Here is a 24,779-nt window from a genome sequence, read left to right as displayed (position 1 = left end):
TCCCCTGCTTATTCAAAATATTCCCTCCTTCATTCATAGTAGGCTGTGCCTTCTTCTTATATTGCATCTTCTTCTACAATTCATTCACTCTTTAGTAAAGCACCCTCCTTGGAACTCATCTTGGCAGTTATGCTTTTTATTTTTCTATCGTAATTTCTTCGCTTTTTTCCTGTGTCTTCCACATATCTTCTGTTGATTTTCTTAAAATTCAGTTCCCTATTCAGCTATCAGACCGTTTTTCGACGATCGGTAAGGAAGGAAAAGGGACCATTGCACACACGATCAATGTTGTATCAACGTAAACACAAGTGTCTGAAAGACTTCAAAGGCCTTACATCTTAATCCGTCTTGGCATCTTGACTCGGCCATCTTTAATAAATCGCTTAATCCACTTAGCAAAGGGAGGTTTTCGTCTTATCTTCATAAAAAGCTGTCAGAACATTTCAAATTAGTTTCTTATGATAACTTTTACCACCGCACTTTACCTTAAAACTTGATATGTTGATACGTTTCTCTGTTGATTTCGATTCAATTTCCATTTTCAAACAAACAGTAAAAAACAAGGACAACAAAAACTAACATAACTGGCTCAATACGCACAGCTGGACGATCCGCCAAGCACAGACATGGTTCCTCATTGGGTCTAAGAGGCAACTAATGCCGCTAGTGGGCGGGGAGTTATAGTCCGCGTCATTGTCGCCATATTGCACCAGTTCGCGTATTTATTGTACACAGTCTTAGTACACTGAGTAATGATAAGTCATATGCACATAGGAAAGCATGCTTAATCTCTGAGATAAGGATAATGTGAATGGAAATTTATTCTTAAAGAAGAGAAGGATTGATTGTCATACTATTGACGTAAAATAAGAAGTTAAGTTCTTAAATACAAGAACGAAAACACAGAATTGGAATGTAAAAGTTAGATGTTAGTTTTAGAATTGAAACAAGTTTTAATTCTAAGCATTCATATAACAAAATCACCTGAATTATGAGCTGTGTTGTAGCATTGGCTGTATTATATTATTATCTAAAAGTTTAATGGCATTTAAAATAGGTGAAGTCATTTGCACTTGGCATATATGTTGGACTACTTCTGTACAAAAACTCCTTTTGTGAATTTAATAAATGCTGAGAGGAATAAAAATATTACAATCATGTGCTTCACCTAACAAGTTTCCGAACTGTGCAAACCCTAAAACCAAGTTTCAGAGCTAAGCAAAACCTAAAACCAAGTTTACGCGATGTGCAAAGTCTACAACCAAGTTTCGGAGCCGTGCTTCACCTACAACCAAGTTTCCGAGCTTAACTTCACGTACATACAAGTTCCCGAGCTATGCAAAACCCAAAACCAAGTTTTCGAGCGGTGCAAAACCTACAACCAAGTTTCCGAGCTATACAAAACCTACAACCAAGTTTCCGAGCTATGCAAAAGCTCGAACCAAGTTTCCGAGGTGTGCAAACAAGTTTCTAATAAACAGATAAATTTGTTTCATGAACAATGTGCGTTTTAAAAGTATGCTCTGAGTACTTGATGATCTAAGTACATATAATTGAGGTTATATCTCTGTTTGAAATTCAACAAAATAATCGGCATTAGGTTATCCATGGGAGCCAATGCATTCCTATGCTTTTACGCGAGAAATATCTTTCATCAGACGAATCAAAATTTCACGACGAAAACAATGAACATTGTAACACACAGTTTTATTGAAATGATAGGCATAAAGGGTGCGTTCCATAAGTAATGCAAATATATGTCCCACTCCGCTCCGATTGGTCGGAGTGGATTTGAATTACTTATTGTAGGTAGGGGATACTCTAAGCTTTGCCGCAAAACCGGTCTCAGTGCTCTCCAAGCTTTAGAAGCGTCAGGACATCAGTTATTGTAACCCTCCGCGTGCCAACTGTGTCACGAAAGCCACCAATCGAGGGGAAATCTCAAGTGAACGTTTTTGCAACGTATTGACCTTCAACCAACTGTGTGTACAATAACATTGATCGTGTGCGGTCCCTTTTCCTTACCCGTCGTCATAAAACTGTCCGAATTATAACTGATTGACTGAATTTTAATGGAAAATCAATCAGAGCACTCACATTACTGTTTTACTACTGAACATAATGGATGGATTCTTCATACCAATGAGACAATCAATGCATCTGTTGCACATTCAGAGAGCATTGGTTCTTTGCCATTGTTTCTGGCAATGAATTCAATCACCTTTGATCCTTTGAACATGATTCTCTCTTGATTAGAATGGTTTCAGGCGTCACTTTGTGTAAACCATTCATTTCGGAAAAGAAATACTTGGTTATTCCACATATATTTTATGAAATACGACCCATGTTTCGACTTACTAAGCCATAATCAGGTAAAGTACAAAAAGACACACAGAGCTTGTATATAGTAGACTTAGAGAAGAGTGGAGGGTGGAGGTGTTTGAGAAGGAGACTTTATAAGTCAAAAACCTGGGTTGTGTTTGATAAAAATGTATGTGGAATACCTAAGTATTTGTTTTCCAAAAGAAACCTCTTAATTATTCTGATAGATTTCGTCCCCTTTGCGACTATTTCCAATTCCCATAAAATGTAATATAATGTGATAATTGAGGACATTGTATCATTGGGCAAAAAAATGTATTGTAGACAAAATAATAAAGCAAAGAAACGAAGACAGAAAACTAAAAAAGCCAAACTACTGCCTTTCTATCGTTTGGATCATGCATATAAAATTCGAGAAATAGATGCCGTCAGAATTAGCCGCCTCAAGGACTCCTTTCTTCCCACGGAGAATACGTGATAGCAACTGCAGGGTTATATATAGCAAAAAATTCCACTTGCCACCCTCAGCGTCTAAAAAATAATTAGTTCTACTTAAATGCATACCTATGCAATTCCACTGAACTTAACTGTGTTTTGTTGTCATAATCCATTCTTTCCGATTGACCTCATTAGTGTTCTGTTCATCTGTTTTTAAGTTTCCCTTTCAGTCACTCGTCCCTATCCGCGGGGGAAAATTCCTGCTACCTGCAACGTTGGGTCGCATTCCCTGCCTTTTACAGTCTCCTCGGGGGGTAGAGTGTTTTGTGGTGCATGTTCATGTGGTGGTGGAGCTTTGCCATCTTGCTTGTTGTGTCCTGGCTTGCGTGTTGTTGGAATGACCTCTGTAGTGTTCTGTTCATCTGTTTGTAAGTCTCCCTTTCAATCCCTCATCCCTCTACACGGGGGGAAATTCCTGCTACCTGCAACAAAGGGTCGCATTCCCTGCCTTTTACAGTCTCCTTGCGGGGTAGAGTGTTTTGTGATGCATGTTCATGTGGTGGTGGAGTTTTGCCTTCTTGCTTTTTGTGTCCTGGCTTGCGTGTTGTTGGAATGACCTCATTCGTGTTCTGTTCATCTGTTTGTAAGTCTCCCTTTCAATCCCTCATCCCTCTACACGGGGGGAAATTCCTGCTACCTGCAACAATGGGTCGCATTCCCTGCCTTTTACAGTCTCCTTGCGGGGTAGAGTGTTTTGTGATGCATGTTCATGTGGTGGTGGAGTTTTGCCTTCTTGCTTTTTGTGTCCTGGCTTGCGTGTTATTGGAATGACCTCATTCGTGTTCTGTTCATCTGTTTGTAAGTCTCCCTTTCAATCCCTCGTCCCTCTCCGTAGGGAGAACTGCCAACTACCTGCAATGTTGGGTCCCATTCCCTACCTTTTACAGTCTCCTTAAAGGGGGAGAGCCTTTTTTTTTGAATGTTCATGTTGTGGTGGAGTCTCACAATCTTGCCTGTTGTGTCCTGGCTTGCATTGTGTTGTTGAATGGCTTTCGTGCTGCATTCTGGGGTGCAGTTGTCTGTTGGTTTAAGTGTTTGTTTGAGTGTTGGATGAAGGGATTTTTGCATGAGTGTGTGCGCTGCTGTGGGTGTAATTTACCATATTATTGTTTCTGCATGTGATATTGTTCCTTTTTACGGTTGGTGACCTAACAACCCCCGCCACACGCCCTTGCGGCGGCTTGCGGGGTATTATGTAGATGTAGATGAATGGAGGACTTCCATGGAGGGTGTTTTACTAAACAGAGGAAATGAATATAATAGGAAGATGGAATAAATAGGAAGAAGACATAGACATGCTACGAATGAAGAAAAGTGTACCTTGAAGAAGGTAGGACAACAAAATCATCACTGTAGGCTAAATTTCTTTCAAATTTTTTCATGGACTCAGTTCGCGTATTTATTGGACAGGGATTATTTCTTTACTTATTGTTTCTTCCAGCACGGAGAGCCCTTTCCGACATTCTGGAAGATTCAATGGCAATAAACCCAGCAGTCAGTATACGAATCAATCGAACTCTAACGACTTTTATCCGTTCCCAGTTCCATATCAGTCACATATATTAATCCCGTTACTTGTAATCTGTTCCAATATGTATCTGTTACTGAGGACTTAGGATTCCTGTGACTTGATATATCCCTTCAATTCGTGAGTAATTTCTGTACCTGATACTTGTTATATATTTTACTCAACTTGTTATTATACATATACGTCTGTTACTTCCTGTTCTCTATAACCGTTTTAACAGTTCCTACATATGTTATTTACTACATGGACTGACCAGAAAGTAACTTACTCTTGCGTGTAATGAGCAAAGAAGAATGGGGGAACACAAAATGTTTGCTGTATCAACACATACACTAGGTCAGTACGCCTCGATATACAGTATTTAGAAGGTCGCATTGTCGTTTGTCTTTTGTTTACAATCGCGAATCGAAATAAACAAAGCAATTAGAAATCATAGCATATATTGCATCCGTTTTAAGTGATAAGGTTTTCACTGATACAATGAAACTACAAAGCTGTAGACATTCATCAAATATAAAATTTGTGCCCTGCACAGACTATCAGTGATTGAAAACAATGGTGTACGTCAGTATTGTCAGTGTTAGTTTAAGAGTGGAGAACGGACAAATGTCAATAACCAAGAATTGGCCAAATTTACCTTAAAGTAGTTCCGCTAAAGGGAATTTTATCTACCCCCTGAGCCTTATTTGAATTCATCTCCCTTAATGCCCTTTCTATCTCGTCGTCAAAGAGCATGCCATGGACCACTAAGCTATCTTCCTCTACGTAATTTTCCTTTTCTATGTCTAAACTTGTTGGCCTAACTTCTTTACCATACAGTTTATCTTCTCTCAGTTTATCTCTTAACTTCTTTACATACATATATATTCCTTCAATCTCTCTTGGATCTTTCCTGTGTCAACTATTACCTTACCCGCCTTGTCTCTAACTGCAATCGTTGATCTCCCTTTCTTACTTCCCGATAGAGATTTAACTTTGCTGTACAGCGCACCGATTTCACCCTTCCTCTGTAAACTTTCCATATCCTCGCACTGCGTCTTCGACCATGCTTCTTTTGCTTTATTTGTTGCCCGCCACAATTTATTGTTTAATTCTTTGTACTTCATTTTGCCTATTTCTGTATTTACATTCTTCCATTTTCTCCTCTCATTCAACTTTAATCATCTAATCCGTGATCCATGATTTCCTTGTCCTTTTAGCGTTAACGGTTCCAATAGTGTCTTTTGCGGCTTTAGACAACCCTTTCTTGATACTTTCCCATTTTTCTTCGATAGTACTTAGCGCTTTACCATCCTCCATGATTTCCTCTACCGCCTGTTTGTATTCCTTCCTTTTCAAACCATTTAATGCTTCTATATTCCATTTTCCAACTCGTCGCCCCTGCCTTATCTTTTTGAAACGGACGCTACATTTCATAACAACTAAATTGTGGTCAGAGACCGCATCCGCTCCCGGGAAGCTGTGCGAATTTATCACACTGTTCCTAAACCTGTGTCTAACCAGGATATAATCTAGCTGATACCTTTCCGAGTCACCTGGCATTTTCCATGTATACCTGTGTCTTTTGTGGTGTCTAAACCAAGTGTTGGTGATGACTAGCCCCTGTCTCCCCTGCAGACTTCAACTGCTTTCTCCCCGCGGTCATTCCTCGTGCTTAAACCGTAGTCCCTCACCTCGTCACCATCTCTTCCTTCGCCTACGAGGCTGACATCTCTGTGATCATATGTAAATAAATATTAACACTGCTCCAGCATTTTGTGAGATGATCATCAATACACGACGGTAGGCTGACAAATAATGCGCATACGCTTGTAGAATAAAAACAAAATCATCTTCAGGAGCACTCCTGATCGCATGTGGAAGTAACATTCCCCCCTCAACACACATGTAAAGGTTTGAGGTCGTTACACTATTCATCCAGTGTATTTTGAGAGGCGGATGAAGTATGGAGACGCGTTCTAGTGTGTGCTATATGTCAACATGGCGAGTTTAAACAGCGTGATTTAAAAAGTGAGTCCTACTGAGATTCAATCGTCGTTCAAAGGCTGTTCTATGGTGACGATTTTGTTGATAGGTCTACTGTTAATCAATGGGTGGTAAAATTACGTGGTTGCCAGCCTGGGAAAAGCCAGAATTGTTAATGAAACACGCAGCGGACGTCCGATCACTGACCCACATACAATAAAAACATCGCAAAGTCATCAAAGATTTGATTCAAAATGACCAAAGGCTAATCACTTATCAAAAGCGTATTGCAAACCATATTGGAATATCCAAGGAATCCATCAGCTTCATTATTGAACAATTGGGATACCGTAAAATCTGTTCACGATGGGTACCACACCGATTTGAATTTGAACCGATTCCAACAACCTGCTTATTCCCTCGCGATATTGCGCCTTGCGATTTTTATTTGTTTCCTCTCAACTCAAAGAGACATCTCGAAGGGTAATAATCATTACACCTCGGACGATAATGAGGTGAAGACGCAGCTGTCAATAAGTCCTGGATTCGAGAAAAGTCGGAAGAGTTTTTCAGTGAAGTTATGAATAAAACTTGTTACACACGTTGGGAGGAGAAATGTTTGTTAGCCTTAACAACAGTGACTATGTAGAAAAATAAATATAAGGTTTTGAAACTTAAATAATTGTATTTTGATACACTTTGTGCCAGGTCTTGCTATTTTTTTTTCGTCTACAAGGATGTGTGCATTACATTTCAGCCTACCCTTTCAACATAAATGTCAGATTTATGCATGCCCTTTTAAATTGGGGAATAACTTAAACTTCCGGAAGAGGTTACTTCTCCATTTTGTGACCCCTAGATAAGTTTAAAAATGACAATAAAACAACTGAATAACTTACTGAAGATATTACTGTGTTTTCTCATTTGTTCTAATGTTCAGGTTTATCGATATAATCTCCAATATTTGTCAGTGTTCATTTTTTCAAATTCCTGTCTTCCATGTGCATTAAGCCAGATTGAAAAGATTGATTTTGTGTTTATATATATATATATATACATATATATATATATATATATATATATATATATATATATATATATATATATATATATATATATATATATATATATATATACATATATTTTCCCATATACAGATACATTCTTCCCACGGACAATACGGGATAGCAACTGCAGGGTTATAGATAGCAAAAAATTCCACTTTCCACCCTCAGCGTCTAAAAAATAATTAGTTCTACTTAAATGCATGCTCTTCCGCTAAGGTTATGTGTTTTGTTATAATAACCCATTCTTTCCGAATGACCTCATTCGTATTCTGTTCATCTGTTTTTAAGTCTCCCTTTCAATCCCTCGTCCCTCTCCGCGGGGAGAAATTCCTGCTACCTGCAACGTTGGGTCGCATTCCCTGCCTTTTACAGACTCTTTGGGGGTCAGAGTGTATTGTATTGCATGTTCATGTGGTGGTGGAGTCTTGCATTCTTGCTTGTTGTGTCCTGGCTTCCGTGTTGTAGGATGGCTTTCGTGCTGCATCATGGGGTGCAGTTTTTTAGTTGTTTTGCGGTATGTGTGTTTGCATGAGTATTGGATGAAGGGATTTTTGCATGAAGGTGTGCGCTGCTGTGGGTGTAATTTTCCGTTTTGTTCTTTTGCATGTGGTATTTTTCCGTTTTACGGTTGGTGACCTAACACCCCCCGCCACACACCCTTGCGGCGGCTTGCGGGGTATTATGTAGATATATTTCTACACAAATATACATATATATATATATATATATATATATATATATATATGTATGTACACGGCGAAATCATATATATATACATATATATATATACTATATATATATATATATATATGATTTCGCCGACGTAACACGGAAGTTTTGAATAGTAAATTGGACAGCAACAAACAATATAGAAACGCATGAAAAGATCACTGGAACCCTTGCTCTAACAAGGGTAACTTCTGCAAGATTTAGAGCTTCTGATCTTGGAACACTGGGGAATAAATTTGTAACATCAAACGATACCATTATGCACTCGTTTGATGTTACAAATTTATTCCCCAGTGTTCCAAGATCAGAAGCTCTAAATCTTGCAGAAGTTACCCTTGTTAAAGCAAGGGTTCCAACCCCTGTAATTTTTTAATTTTGTTCTTCCTTAAAAGTGTGTTTAGAACAAAACAGTTTTGTGTTTAACGGCAAAATTTACCAACAACAAGACAGCTTGGCTATAGGCTCTCCGCTTTCCCCGCTACTAGCAGACATTTACCTGGACAATTTTGAGCAACTATTGTTGTCCTCAGAGAATCCCCTCTTAAAAAAATTCCTTTGCTGGTATAGAGATGTAGATGGTGTTTTCTGCGTCTGGACGGATTCTGACAGACAATTAGACAGTTTTTTTAAATTTCCTCAATTCTAGAGATAAACATATAAAATTTACAAAGGAATTAGAAGCAGATGGATCCCTCGACTTTCTAGACTTAGCCATTAAAATTAAAAACAATAGGTTTTGTTTTTCCATTTTCAGGAAGACGTTTTATACAGACGAAGTCATTCACCATCATTCTAAGCACTGCTTCTCTCAAAAATTATCAGCTTTCCACGCCATGGTACACAGAGCATGTTCTATCCCCATGTCTGAAGAGAACACCTTTAAAGAACTCAGCATCATAAAACAGATTGCGGTGAACAATGGGAATAGAGAAGGGTTAATTTTATAAACTTTACAACAAGAAACTATCCCGTTTAGCTAAGTTAGCCTTGTATAGTTCTCCCAAATCTGCAGAAAACCAGCCACAGTGACGGAGATTTCCTTTTCTTGTTCTCTTGTCATTAAAAGTACAAAGAATCCTCCCCAAAAGAAAAGGTGAGACCGGCCTTCTACAATAAATCTAAATTAATATACCTGATATGCCACACGAAGGACCAAGTTAAACCCATACACAAGAGTTGGGTGTACAAATTCCTCTGCAAAGACTGTAACCGGATCTACATAGGCCAGACGGGAAGGAGATTTGAACGAGAATAAAGGAGAACCGAGCATGCTTTAGAAAAAACATCTCCACGTCACTCTTCGCCAAACATCTGAGAGACTGTGGTCACGGCAGCGATTTCATCCCCAAAATCCCGCACTTTGAGAAGAAAGGCCACCGCCTCGATGTGCTGGAGCAGTTAGAAATACTTCAGCACATGGATTACGGAGGAGAGGTTTTGACCAACGAGTTTCTTTACCCTACGCGTTCCCCATTATTGTATTTTCCTCGCCCATCTACCAATTAAACTGACACCAAGCAGAGCCTTTTCAACAATGAATTAACTCCTCCCAGCCTGCTACTTATTCACCTAATTACCCCCCAGTGCGTACGCAATACCCGTTCCTCTGCCAACTAATCGACGCCAAGAAAATGAATATATAATTTTTTTTCTCTCCAACAATATTTGTATAATTATTTCTTTTCTCTCTCTCTCTCAACAATGTATTTTTCAACAATGTATATTTCTTTTAATTTATAGTTTCAACAATGTATTAATTCCCTCTCCCAGCCTAAGCTAATTTCCAATGTTACCATTCCTCCTCCGCCCCCTCTTCCTACCTCAACCAATCCTTGCTTTCCTCCCTCCCTCCTCTTCCACTCCGTCCAGAACTATATATACTGTGTTTGACTTGTATTTTTACCTGATGATGTTATACCATAACGATGCCTAGGTAGAAATAAAAGTGGTTTATGAGGAAAGGCGAAGTATTTTAAATTTAATTTCAATTCGTAGTAGGCTTTACCTTCTAATATATTCCATCTTTGGCTTATTCTGTTTAATAAAGCACCTTCCTTGGAAGTCCTTTAAGGCAGCAGTTTAGGCTTTTAATTAGTTTTCTCGTGTTGTTTCTGAATTTATTATATCGTGTCTTCCACATTATCTTGTGCCTAAGTGATATACCATGCCCCCAGTTATCACAATTTTAATATTTGTCAATACATTTCCATTTAATTTCTTATATAACTTTTACTACCGCACTTCACTAAAAAAACTTGATATGTTGATTCGTAGCTACCTGATTTCGTTCTCAATTTCCATTTATTCAACGACTAACAGCATAAAAATAAAGGTAAAAAGGACTAACTTATAACTGGTAAAACCATACGCACAGCACGACGATCCGCCGGAAGCACAAAGACGACTCCTCATTGGGTCTCAGGAGGCAACTAGCACCGCCCTAGTGGGCGGGGCTATAGTAGTCCGCGTCATGGCCGCTAGATTGCACCACGTATTCGCGTATTTATTGCCTAGCCTATGCATGCAAATGTTACCAAACGGAACAATAAATATCTTCAAATTAGCATTCGTATCCTGTTTTATAGCCTATTCGCAGTATTTATAAGCGTATATGTTGCCCACACACCAGGATATAATTTATTATTTTTATTAAACGCCTCCAATAAAAAATTCTGAAGGCTACGAAGTTATTTTCCATTTATTTCTGTTAATTTCCACATCAAATAATATAGTTACTCCAGTATTATCTGGAAGATTTTATCAACTTAACCTATTCTTCCGTAATTTGCCCGTTACTTATCAAGAGTTATTGCATAAATGTTATTTCAATTTAATAACTAAAACCTAATTTGGATGGAATCATCATATTTATTTGTTTATTCTTAAGACGTATCTAAATAGTTACCATCCATATTTGTAAAACATTTCTCAATGAATTTTCCGAACTTTGGAAGGCAGTCAACGTAGAACGAAGCAGATTGCCACTTCAAAAACCATTCATCCACCTCTTAAATGACGACATTTCCGTTGTCTAATCTCTGACCTTGCAATTGTTTTCTGGGAGGTCGCTTGGGTTTACTTATATTTGTCGATATCGAGTCAGTAATACTGCTTCTTCTAAAGAAGACGGAGCTAAATTACGTCGAAATTATTAAGAAATAATGTGCAAGTGTTCTTTTTGTGTGTTCTTATATTGTTTTTTTTTGCTGTCCAAGTTTATTTTATTCCACACTTCCGTATTACTTCAACGAAATCATCGGTGCCTAACCAGAATATAAGCAAACTGATACCTTTCTGAGTCACCCGGCATTTTCCATGCATACCTGCGTCTTTTGTGGTGTCTAAACCAAGTGTTGGTGATGACTAAGCCCTGTCTCCTGCAGAACTCAACTACTTTCTCCCCGCGGTCATTCCTTGTGCCTAAACCGTAGTTCCCGACCTCATCACCATCTCTTCCTTCGCCTACCGTCGCATTCCAATCCCCCATCACTATCAAATGTTTCCCCGCAGGAACACACGCGATTATGTCCTCTAACTGATCGTAAATCCTATCGACCTCTTCTTCTTTATGGTTGCTCGGTGGCATGTATACCTGAATAATAACCAAGTTCGTCGGTTCTGCTCTTATCTCCAATAGTAGTATTATATCCATTACCTGTTCTATGTTGATTACGCTTCTCCCTACCTCTTCATTTAATACTGTGGCAACCCCTCGTTGGCTCTCGTACCCACCGCTGCATATTATTCTATACTTATCACTCCAGTAATCCCCGCTATCTTTCCATCTCACCTCGCATAGACCTAAAATATCGATATTTCCCCTTTTCGTGTCTCGCTTAACATTTTCCAATTTCCCTGTCCTCATCATTGTCCTAACATTCCACGTTCCCGTTCTAACTAATGTGGTCTTCTTCTCCTGTGTCTTCTGTCCTGCTGCTGCTGGTTTTCCCTTGCAAGGGTTTCGTGGGATGACGACCGCGGAAGCCTTGCCTCCCCCGCTGCCGGGCATGACACACAGCTGATTGGGCCGAGCCCCGTAGTTGCGAGGATTTTTATTGTCTCTATGGTATTGCACATCATGAGGTTCTTCGGAATAATAATTGAGGTGTTTCCCTTGCCTTCCTCAGTACCCTTGAGGTGGTTTCCCGTTGCCTTCCTCCACGATGTATAGATTACAATTAAAAACGACAAAGCTTGGGAAGATTTAAGGAAATAGATAGAAAAACCAAACTTTAAGGGAAATAACGATCACAGTTTTGAAACAAAAATAAGAACGCAAAAAACAACAAACTCATTTTAAACAGGACTATTGTTTGAGTGGAACCAGCTGCCTCCGGATGATTTCTTGAGCCCTTTACATCCAATTCTAGGAGGTTTTGAGAATAAGTGTAAAGCAGCCATTTGGTGGTAAAACTTCATTGATCAGTGATTATTACACAATTGTACTCGTTATAAATATTGTTCTGTACGTGATGTGGACGGCATGAAGAAGTTTTATTTCAAAAGTGAATGATGTGTTAATGGTGTGGGATTTTGAATAGTATTTCAAATTGAAGAGTGCGTGAGAACCCATCCCTTGTGTGATGGTAAAGTGGGGTTTCTTATTCTTTAAGAGTCTTTGTATATAAGAGCATTATGTCCCATATTTGTTCTTCTTGTGTATGTACGTATCTGCATTGTAAGAGTGACCATTGCCACCAGGACAATTGCCTTATTGCAATGATATAAATTCTTAAATAAATAATATAATAGTTTTTAACGTGACACAATCACTTACTGGCCGCCCCACTGGGATCAGACGCCATTGCAGCCGCCTCACTGAGGAACAGACGCTGCGTGGACTACCTTTCGTCTGGTTCCTGACCTTCGACCTATCTGGCATGGGTGACCCTACCAGGAGCAATAATTATTACTCCCGCCAGCACAGCTCTAGGGGTCATCGGAACGCACAAGCCCTTCCACCACGTCAAGGTTGTAGTCCGAGGAGGGGGTACTTTGTGTGATATGTGAAAATCACTCGCCTTGGTCATGATTTGATGATTTTTACTTTTGTTATATTTTGTACTAAAAAATCGTTTCCTTTTATTTCTTAAAGTCTAGTTCCGGTCAATAATTTCGCGAAATACGTCGTTTTTTCAATTTTCGAAAAAATCGTATTTCACGCGGATAAAGAATTTCCCCATCATATTCATAATGCTAACAGATGGAAGCTATTTCTTAGCCATATTCTTAGGAGTAATGGAAAGTTGTAAAAACGTGCTTTAATGCAATAATTTGGACATTAATAATTATGGAAAGTGCTTTAAAATAATATTCTAATAACCATATAAATTCAAATTGACATTCGTATTCGAAGTTGTGTCGACGTAGTTAGTCCGAAGTCCGCTAGCGCTGACTTACGGTGGTGTGATGTACGGGTACTTTTTGTGCTGCCTCTAGCGGAGTATTAGAGTACTCCGTGTTCAATCCCATCGAGAGTTCGAGTGCCTTCTGTTCCGTTTGCGGCGAACTCTCCGCCCCTCGTGACGTCACTCGCCAATTTTTTAAATTCTACTTTTCCTGTGCGCACCGTATTCCGGGGAGGGATATATAAAAATACACATATAAACATGTATATATATATATATATATATACACACATATATATATATATACACACATATATATACATATATATTTTTATCTATACATAATACATTGGACCGCAACAAACAATATAGAAACACAAAAAAAAAGATCACTCACACGTATTTTCTTGATCATTTCGACGGAATTCTGCTCCTATTAATTCCTTCTCTATCTTCCGATGAATACGGAGCAGAATTCCATCGAAATGATCCAGAAAATACGTGTGAGTGATCTTTTTTTTTGTGTTTCTATATTGTTTGTTGCGGTCCAATGTATTATGTATACATATATATATATGTACAAACAAATGTATTTATATATTTATAGATAAATGTGTGTATATATATATATATATATGTATATATAAATGGGCTGACACAATATAACACAAATAGAATAGAATAGCAACATTTAAAAGGACACTCACATGTTAAATTGTTCGAGCTTTCGGCCCTCTCAGAGGCCTTCTTCAAGAGAGACTGAAAATATGTTGTTGCTTTGGAGAGGGGAAAGAAGTATGGGCGGGGAGGGGAGGTATGGACGGAATGCTGGGAGGAAAATTAAATATGTCGGTTAAGGGTGGGAATTTTGAAAGAACGGAAGGATAGTATGTAGGCGGATTCACGAGTTCTCACCTCTATGTTGGTGGCTGAATCAGGTATAGATTCTAGGATGCTGAGGGCAAAACACTGGTCGAATGAAAGGTTGTGGGAATTGGCGTGTGAAGGGATAGGAAGAGACGAGAGAGAGGCAGAATTGCAACAGGAGTACCAGTGATTATTCATTCGGATGGATAAGGGGGTAATGCATTCACCTATGTAAAAGGAAGTGCAATGTAGATAAATAATATTTTTTGAGAGGCAATTAGCGTGGGAACGAGGTGAGGGGGGAATGAGGGGATGTAGGGAGAGGGGAGTAGACCGAATAAGAGGACAGTTTTACATTGGGGGTGGTTGCAAGTTGGGGAAATATTGGGAAATTTGTCACGGGAGGGCGCCAAAGGGTATATATATATATATATATATATATATATATATGTATATATATATAAATATGTATATATATACATATATATATATATACATCATAAACACGGTAATCAAACCGAAGGTCAGTTTGGTGTGGGTGATGGTAGAGTTCCTACCCAGTACTTATGGCATGTGCCTTTCACACATAAGCACGGTATTAATAAGGGGGGCCAGTTCCTTTCCCTGTGCCGGTTATGGTTTCCCAGGAAGATCTGGTACCTGAAAAATCACATAGCTTGGGTGAAGCTGCAGGTTCCCAGAGTGCCTTGCCCGGGAATCGAACCCAGGACCCTCCGGTCAGCAGTCCAATGCTCTACCTCTTGGACTATCGCGACACACACAAGATTTTTAAGTGTCTGGGCAAAGCAATTCAGTAAATTACTTAAAAAAATAATTGCATTGCTTTCTAAATGTCCCCTGTGCCTGGCATGGGTGACCCCTACGAGGAGGAGTTACTCCCGCCAGAACAGCTCCAGGGGTCATCGGAATATACAAAGGTAGGATCCAGAGGAAAGGTTGTTTCAGCTGTTTCAATTCTTCAATTAGGAGACCGATACAGCCGTACAGTAGAAATAAACAATGAAACAATTTGTTTTTCTTCAAAACTTTTATATTTGCATTAACAAAAAAACATACAGTCTCATTTGAAAATCCGTCCAAGTTGTGAGAGAACAAATGCCTAAGAACTAACTTCACAAAAGATCCCCTCTTCATCCAACACAAATCGACTCTCCTGGCTTTCAAAGCCCCTTCAAGGTCTTGACGTCAAACATAACTCCCCGTCCAGAGATTATAAGCGTTGGCAACGTCACACGACAGAAATAAAACCAATCGACCTCCGTTTTCTCACATTTAACGGAGTCACTTAATCTCTTAAACCCAATAGCATTGATTATTACGGCTGTTTGAGGTCACTTTGACATCTCTGCATCTATTTTGATGATCCAAAGGAAGAAGTTGTCTAAGAAACAGAGACCCAGACTTGACTCGAAATACTTCACCAGATTGAATTGGCGGTAGATTGACTGTTTGAGAGCTGAAAGGCCTGCTGAGTATTCCAGTCACCCTTCAAACCACGGTGTTTTTTAATAGAATGTACTTCAGTGCCTATTTTCACCAGAGGAGACTGATGAACCGTTTGGTTGAGTTCAGCTCAGGCATACAGAGAACTGATTAACAGTTTATTTTATCAGCAAATCAGTTCAACTCTGACCTACTAAATGGTTTTTCTTCAAATTATAGAATTAAATTGAAATATTAGGTGAATTTTGAATTATAAATAATAATTATAATATATGTTTTTTCATGTAAATATATATATATAAATAAAATATACATATATATATATATATATATATATGTATATATATATGTATATATATACATATATATATATATATACATATATATATATATATATATATATACATATATATATATATATATACATATATATATATACATACATATATATATATACATACATATATATATATACATACATATATATATATATACATACATATATATATATACATATATATACATACATATATATATATACATATATATATATATATATATATATATATATATATATATATATACATACATATATATATATACATATATATATATACATACATATATATATATACATATATATATACATACATATATATATATACATATATATATATACATACATATATATATATACATATATATATATATACATATATATATATATATATATATATATATATATGTATATATATATATATATATATGTATATGTATATATATACATATATATATATACATATATATATATACATGTATACATACATATATATATACATGTATACATACATATATATATACATGATTACATACATATTAATATATACATGTATAGATACATATTAATATATACATGTATACATACATACATATATATACACATGTATACATACATATATATATATATACACATGTATACATACATATATATATATATACACATGTATACATACATATATATATATATACACATGTATACATACATATATATATACACATGTATACATACATATATATATATATATATATATATATATATATATATATGCCGATTTTTCTTGAAATACAAAGTGAATTTTGAATTGTAAATCGCTTTCACAAGTTAAATCTGAAAACTATTCAACATATCATTTAATCAACTACTGTGAACTTTTGAAAGAAAATACATATTTTTAAAAAATTGGCCTTTTGAATATTAATATTAAATTTTATTAAAATTTATACTTGAAAAAAAAAAAACCCGATCACTTGAAAAGAACTCTTGGCATTTTTATAAATTTCCACCAGGTTTAAATAGGTTGGCACTTGAAATAAAAAGAGTATTAATTCCAGACTTACCGTCAATGGGTTTAAGTCTGTTTCTTCGACATATTTCAACAATACGACCGAAAATCTAGTTTCTTTTTCCCGTCCAAGTTCCGAGAATTGAATAATTCTGCTGCTGTTTTTTTCTTCCACATAAGTTTTGATTGACCTTTTGATTTCTTCAAAATTGTAACCTTAAATCGACCTAAACCAATCACATTTCATACGCAAAATTCACGAAATTCACGTGTGACGTTTCATGAGCCAAAGTCCAACCACACAATACGAAAACAACTTCCCTTCGCTTGCTTTTAATACTGAAATCTCCGTTAAATCTGACATGACTCACCCAAACTTACTTAAAACAGTGTACACAAAATTTGTTTATTACGTATATACTTTTGTATAATATATGTTTTCTTTTCAAAAATATCGTTAAGTCCACAGCAAACATTTAAATACTGGGAGGTGTCCACTTTTTCCAGTAATCTGTTTCTTATTTCGCAACACAAAAACATTTTTCAAAAGATAAAATGAGGACTATTCTCGTTTCGGAACATTTTCAGAGAGTTGCAAAACACTGGTCGAGTATGAAAACTAAGAATTCAATACTTATTTAACCTTGAAATGCATTAAACGTCGTGAATACTACACGCCAAGATGTCCTTCAGTGTTTATCCCGAGGCACCTAACACTGAATGTGGACTGACAGAAATTATTTCCAAATAATTCAAGCGGTGGCTTTTGTATGAAACAGGTGAACTAATCAGGAAAAACCTTTCACGGAATCAAATGTCATACTGATAAACAGTTCAGAACTTAACATATGAACAGCTCAGTATTGGATGAATGAACAGCTCAGAACTGAACTGATCAGTACTGAATTATCAGATCAGTACTGACCTATGATCAGCTCAGAACTATACTGAGGAACAGATCAGTTTTGAATGAATGAGCAGCTCATAACTGAAATGATGAACAGGTCAGTACCAAACTGATGAACAGCTCAGAACTGAACTGATGAGCAGCTCAGAAGTGAACTGATGAACATCTCAGTACTGAACTGATGATCAGAACAGAGATGAATAATGAACAGATCAGAACTGAACTGATGAACAGCTCAGAACTGAACTGATGAACAGCTCAGAACCGACCAATGAACAGCTCAGAACTGACCAATGAACAGCTAAGAACTGAACTGATGAACAGCTCAGAAATGAATGAAAAGAGCAGAACTGAACTGATGAACAGATCAGAACTGAACTGATGAACAGCTCAGAACCGACCAATGAACAGCTCAGAACTGACCAATGAACAGCTAAGAACTGAACTGATGAACAGCTCAGAAATGAATGAAAAGAGCAGAACTGAACTGATGAACAGATCAGAACTGAACTGATGAACAGCTCAGAACCGACCAATGAACAGCTCAGAACTGACCAATGAACAGCTAAGAACTGAACTGATGAACAGCTCAGAAATGAATGAAAAGAGCAGAACTGAACTGATGAACAGATCAGAACTGAACTGATGAACAGCTCAGAACTGAACTGATTAAAAGATCAGTTTTGAATGAATGAGCAGATCGAAACTGAACTGATGAACAGATCAGAACTGACCAATGAACAGCTCAGAACTGAACTGTTAAACAGAACAGTACTGAACTGATGAACAGATCAGAACTGAATCGATGAACAGCTCAGAACTGAATTGATGAACAGAACAATAGTGAATGAATGAATGAACATAGCAGAACTGACCAATGGATAGCTCAGAACGGAACTGTTTAACAGATCAGCACACCTACGGATAAATAGTGTGCCTGAACACACCAATATGAACAACCAGTCATGAAAAAGTTTCAACTCCTTCAAGCCTAAATGAAATTTACAACATTTCCAGAGGGATAAACAATTTTTCAATACTCTTTCAACGTCATTTGTGCTGAATTTATCAGAATCTTATCTCATATCTTCCCTTTCAACGTTAAAACAACCTCTTAATCCTCCTAATTTCTCAAAGAACCACAAATAAACTTTGATATTCCATACTTTTCAAACTAAAGCGTGAACCCAGGATTGATTTCAAATGCCCAACAAAGGCTTTTAGGGATAATATCTTTTCTGGCAAGCTTCAAGAGTCCTCTTTGACTGAAATACCTTCAAAAGCATCAACCTTGATGGCCGATTACCTAGCGGAAAGAAACGAAAGCAAGACACCTCCCGTGTTTTTTTTTTCAATTTTTCTCCACTAACCACCAAACACCTCAGCAAAAAAGTGACACTGATAAATCTATTTTCCATCAACTTTTCAAATACCTAACTTTACAATTCCCCAAAGGGCTAAATTAATTCTCACATTATTAGGATACATAGACTTTTTTTCTTCCACGTAAATTATTTTTTTTATACATATTTTTCCCAATACAACTTTTATCTTTTCATATCTGAATACACATAGTAAACACAAGAATCTTGGCAAAAAAAAAAACCTCCCCGTCGACATTCGATAGTAAAAAGATTGGTTTTCTCATCATCATCATATTGATTTTCTTTTTTCAGAAGAGATTAACTCTTTTAAAAAAGAGAAAAAAAGTTTATCCTTTTAATAAGACTAGTGTTTGAGTTTTTGTTTATTTAAAAAGGTGACATTAAACATATGCAAGAGTCCCTTAAACCATTCCATTCCAATCAAAAATTGATTGATTTTCCGCAAGACCAACAGTCGAAACATTAATGTGCAAATTCAACCAAGCCACAAACCGTATTTCATCGATACAACGTTATTTTTAACCACAAATTAATCTCTTAAAACACGCCACGAATTAATGAAAATGGTAAAAAAAAATACTAACTTTGTGATCCCACACATATTTTATTACAATACGACCTCTGTTTCAAACTTCAGCATCTTACACACACACTGATATCATCGCATTGAAATGCAATTATCGCATGATCCCATCAAAATTTACCATTACAGCATCACCCATAGTCTCTTCGGAATCTTAAGCTACGTCGAACATCGAAACCAGGGTTGTATCGCAATTAAATCTTCTGCGAAGTCACAAACTTACCATTTATTTCAATTTAAAAAAATATGCATCAATTCCACAAACCAGGAAACCATCAATTATGCCACGGATTATCGCAAACAACTCCTTCTAAAGATTTAAACCACACACACACAAACAATTTACAACTGAATATACAGCCCGGCATTGACCCAATGCAATTTTTATAAAACAAAATATCCCAGTTGCGATTTGGAACAAAAACTTAACCAAAAAATTAAAAAATAAGCCGCCTATATAGATAATTATTCTTCATGAATCATTTTCATACTAATTTTCACCATAATTAAAGAGTCTTAACGTGATTGGATCGTACAATCAGAAACTTATAAGTCTCCCCAGCAATCAGCAGTCAATAAAATCCTGTTTGGAACGAAATTAATCTGTGAGAAGTCCAAACACACTGGGAAGAATTTATTTATCCCGGGGGAATACCAATGATCAGGGCAGTATGTTAAAATATAAACAGATGCATTTAGCAAATGCATATCTACTTTAAAACCATAACATACTCAATCACCTAGGGCAGTGGTGCGCAAAACTTAGGCCAAGGGGGGTTTAAGTAATGGCATTTGCGCAGAACCCCGCAAGACATAATATAAAAGCTTTGAAACCAGGGCAGGTAACGTCTTGGACAACAAAAATTAATTCTGGTCACGAGTATGACTAATTAACAAGGCAGAAATCAACGGAGGGATGACATAAGTAAACGGCATATTCTTTAACAAAGTTTCGACTATTCCCAAGTGATGCATCTCTTCAATTCTCATATATTTATATATATATATATATATATATATATATATATATATATATATATATATATATATATATATATATATATATATTCACCACTCCCAAGTATGAGAGACATTTATAAAACCATGCATATATCAATGTACACCATATCCTTTCTTGTGTTTTTAAAAAAAATTAAACAGTAATTACCCATTTCAACATACAAACTAGAAACAATAATAATAATAATAATAATAATTTTGTCCACAATCCACGGAAAAAGATATCTTTTTTTTATCTCCACCGGAAACCATAACTACAGCCAGCCAATGACGGAAATTATAATTGTTTATATAACCTTAAGTTAGCGTACATTAAAACTATATATACTCACACACCACTTGACTGATGGCTTTCAAAGGTGAATTTTCCATTTACAATATCGTACCAATTCGCCCAAACACGAGGTCGATATAAAAACAATAATAAGAAACTATTACACATATTTAACTGGTTTCAGATTTTGATAGGAAAAATTTCAAAGGATTTTGGATTTGAATCCTGTTGATCTAGACAGATCAAAGGAAGATTTGAAGACTTTTATAAGTTCTTCAGCTGCTATTCATACCTCACTGACTAATCTTTTCTCTTGCGCTGATTCTGTTCCTCCTGAAACGCAGAAAGAAAACATTAATTGACACATCGGAACAGAGAATTCAAATATTACAAACCAAAGTTACAAGATCCGTACAATGTTCTGAGGACTGGTCATTCTACGTGTAAACCACGTGGGTAGACTGAAAACTATTGCCCTCATGATTACAGACCAAACCAAATGACCCGGAGAAGAACTCCTGGTGGCGCGGGGAGGTAACATTCCCCCTCAACACCCCTGCGCAAATTCTCAAAGAAACTGCGATGGAGATCCTGCAACAGTAACTTTTAACGGAGTCATCCGCTAATTTTGCATTTCAATGCAACAATTTCAGAGTGTAAAAATCATTTGCCTTGACCGGGATTCGAACCCAGATCCCTCTCAATATCCGGTCGAGTACTTTAGCCACTTAAGCTACCGAGGCGTCCTCTTAATCTCTGAAATTTAGGGCGCTTTTAAAAGGAACTAGATGTTGTGACGAAATACCGTACAAAATTTCAGAGTTTAAGAGGACGCCTCGGTAGCTTAACCCTCTTAGTGTATATATATATCGGCTCTTGTGTAGGCTATTGTTTAAATTGCTGTAACTCATGGTTTTTTCTTTAATAATTTATGGTTTTTGTGCTATCGATAGGTTACATTCCATAGAATTACATAACTAATTTTTAAATTTTTTATTAGCAATTTTAAATACTTTTAAAAAAGTATAATTCTTACTATAATTTTTCGTTCAGTTTTGTACATGTCGGGAAGCTCAGCCTAATTGTCTGCTCGTTTTTTTTTCTGAGTGGTCTTTCCACTATGAAAAGCCATTGAAAGGCTACTAATTAATCTGTGTTCATCTGTAATCTCTTGAATGTGTTATAGTGTGGTGGTGTTGATATATAGCTGCTTATTCAGACTTTGTTGAGACGATGGAAATGAGAGCACTGCTTTGTAATCATTTTGGTTTCTCTTGCCGTCCATCCTATCCAATCATTTGCGCCCTGTGTATTGGAATACATTGTCAGCAGTTCTCTGTGAGTTAGAACTTTGGTTTTTTCCTTCCTTTAGATTGTAAGCACATTGCCGCAGTCTCAAGGAAAGGGGAAAAGTCCCAATTTTTGACTCGGGTGAGATCAGCCTTTTCAACAAAATCGTACTATGCAGAGGCTGACAAAAAAATTTGCAATTCACTGGTTTTTCTTTATTTATTTATAATATTTTCTACATGTCTTTTTGATTCTTTATTATATTTAAATATCGTAGTTTTATTGAAAAATGTTTTAAAAAAATATTAGTTTTGTGTCTAAAAATCGAAATATTATTGCTAAAAAAATATTCTTCAAATTTAAAATACTGTAATAATTACATTTATTTTTCAGATGATGTAAATGTATTACATCATTAATAACTACAATATTTTATTTTAAAATAAAAAAACTGCATATGGATATCAAAACAAATAACTTCATAATGTTTTTTTCCCTAAGGTGATACATTTTCTTAAATTACCCTTTGCACTTCTCACTAAGTAACCCTGGAATCCCCACTGCACTAAGAGGGTTAAGTGGCTAAAGCACTCGACCGGATATTGAGAGGGATCTGGGTTCGAATCCCGGTCAAGGCGAATGATTTTTACCCCTCCGTAGGTTTGAGGTCGTTATATTCATAGTAGTAGCAGTAGGGGGAGGCTGTGACCGACAGCTGGGGTCATTTGCACCATTAGGAATGGATGGGGAAAGGGTGAAGGGTTGAGAGAAACCCGGTGTCGGCATTAGCCTACTCTTAATAACGAAAGGCACCAAGGGAACAGCAGTTTAACATCCCATCCGACGGATGCCGTACTCACTCAAAGTGCCCTCCACAAAGCAACTCAAGTAGGGATACCACTGAAAAGTATTCAACACCGCCACTGGGATTTGAACCCGGGTGCTCTGGGTGGGAAGCCAGTACGATAGCCAACACACCAAACCCAATCCCCTCGTTATACAGGGTTCGTCCGGAAAATAAGTGTACTGACTACTGATTTCTTCCCGCCGCTCCAGGCGCGCCCAGCACCGCTCTGACGGGCTGCGATTGGAGGGGGGTATGTTGGCAAGCGACGCTGAAAAAGGCAGTCGGCTCTGAGCTGTGGTGTAGTGAGGAGCTCTGTTAACGCGAACCTCCACGCTCGACCCACGTCACGGAACGCGATGCCGAAGTTTTTGGAGCAGCGTTATTCCATCAAATTTGCGGTAAAGCTTGGGAAATCGTCTACCGAAACTGTCGGTATGATTAACCAGGCTTACGGGGAGTCAGCCATGTGCAGAAACATGATCTTTCGGTGGCACAAGATGTTCGTGGAGGGCAGAGAAGAGGTCGACGACGAACCACGGCCTGGACGCCCATCAACGACACTCACCGACGAAAATGTGCGAAACGTTCGCGATGTACTGAACTCTGATCGTCGTCTAAGTGTTCGGATGATAGCAGAGCAGTGTAATGTGCCAAAAACAATAGTGCACGAGATTATTAGGCACCAATTACAGATGCGAAAAATTTGTGCAAAGTTGGTGCCGAAAGTGCTCAGCGATGATCAAAGACTCAATCGTTTGGAAATCACGACACAACTTGCGGATCACTGCAAAAATGGACTTGGCACCACCGGACTTCTTTCTGTTCCCGAAGATAAAGAGGAGTTTGAAAGGAACGCGATACGGGACTTTGGACGCCGTCAAAGAGGCCGTGACGACGTGTCTTCGAGAGGTTCCCGATGATGCCTTCGCGGGAGCGTTCCAGGAATGGGAACGCCGCTGGAACAAGTGTATCGACTCACAAGGGTCCTATTTTGAGGAATATTAGCTTAAGATATGTAAAAGTGTAATACATTTTTTTTCCTGAGCTCAGTACACTTATTTTCTGGACGAACCCTGTATTCATCCAGTGTGTAGAGATGTGGAAGTATGGAGACGTGTTCTAGTGTGCTATGTCAACCTTTCTCGAATCGAGGAATTTACAACTGCACCTTTCCCTCATCGTCCGAGGTGAAATGATTACCCTTTGAGATGTCTATTGAGTTGTGAGGAAACAAATAGATATTGCGAGGCACAGGAACGGGGGACTTAGGAGAGGTTGTGGAATCGGTCCAAATTCAAACCGGTATGGTACACATTGTGAACAGATTTTACGGTATCCCAAT

General features: G+C 37.4%; 1 protein-coding gene across 1 annotated transcript in view; it reads right to left on the bottom strand.

The window, feature by feature from the left end:
* Positions 1-19,549: 19,549 nt before the first annotated feature.
* BI-1 (Bax Inhibitor-1) overlaps positions 19,550-24,779 on the bottom strand; it is a 30,233-nt gene continuing 25,003 nt past the window's right edge. The window contains exon 5 of the mRNA XM_071584186.1: positions 19,550-21,633. Coding sequence (XP_071440287.1) covers positions 21,601-21,633 — 33 coding nt within the window. The 3' untranslated portion in view covers positions 19,550-21,600. The remainder of the gene's footprint in view (positions 21,634-24,779) is intronic.

This window comes from Hetaerina americana, unplaced genomic scaffold (assembly GCF_022747635.1).
Source record: "Hetaerina americana unplaced genomic scaffold, ioHetAmer1.1.p SCAF_161, whole genome shotgun sequence".
Lineage (NCBI taxonomy): Eukaryota > Metazoa > Arthropoda > Insecta > Odonata > Calopterygidae > Hetaerina > Hetaerina americana.
Note: the sequence above shows the minus strand (reverse complement) of the source record. Positions and strands in the feature narration are given on the sequence as shown.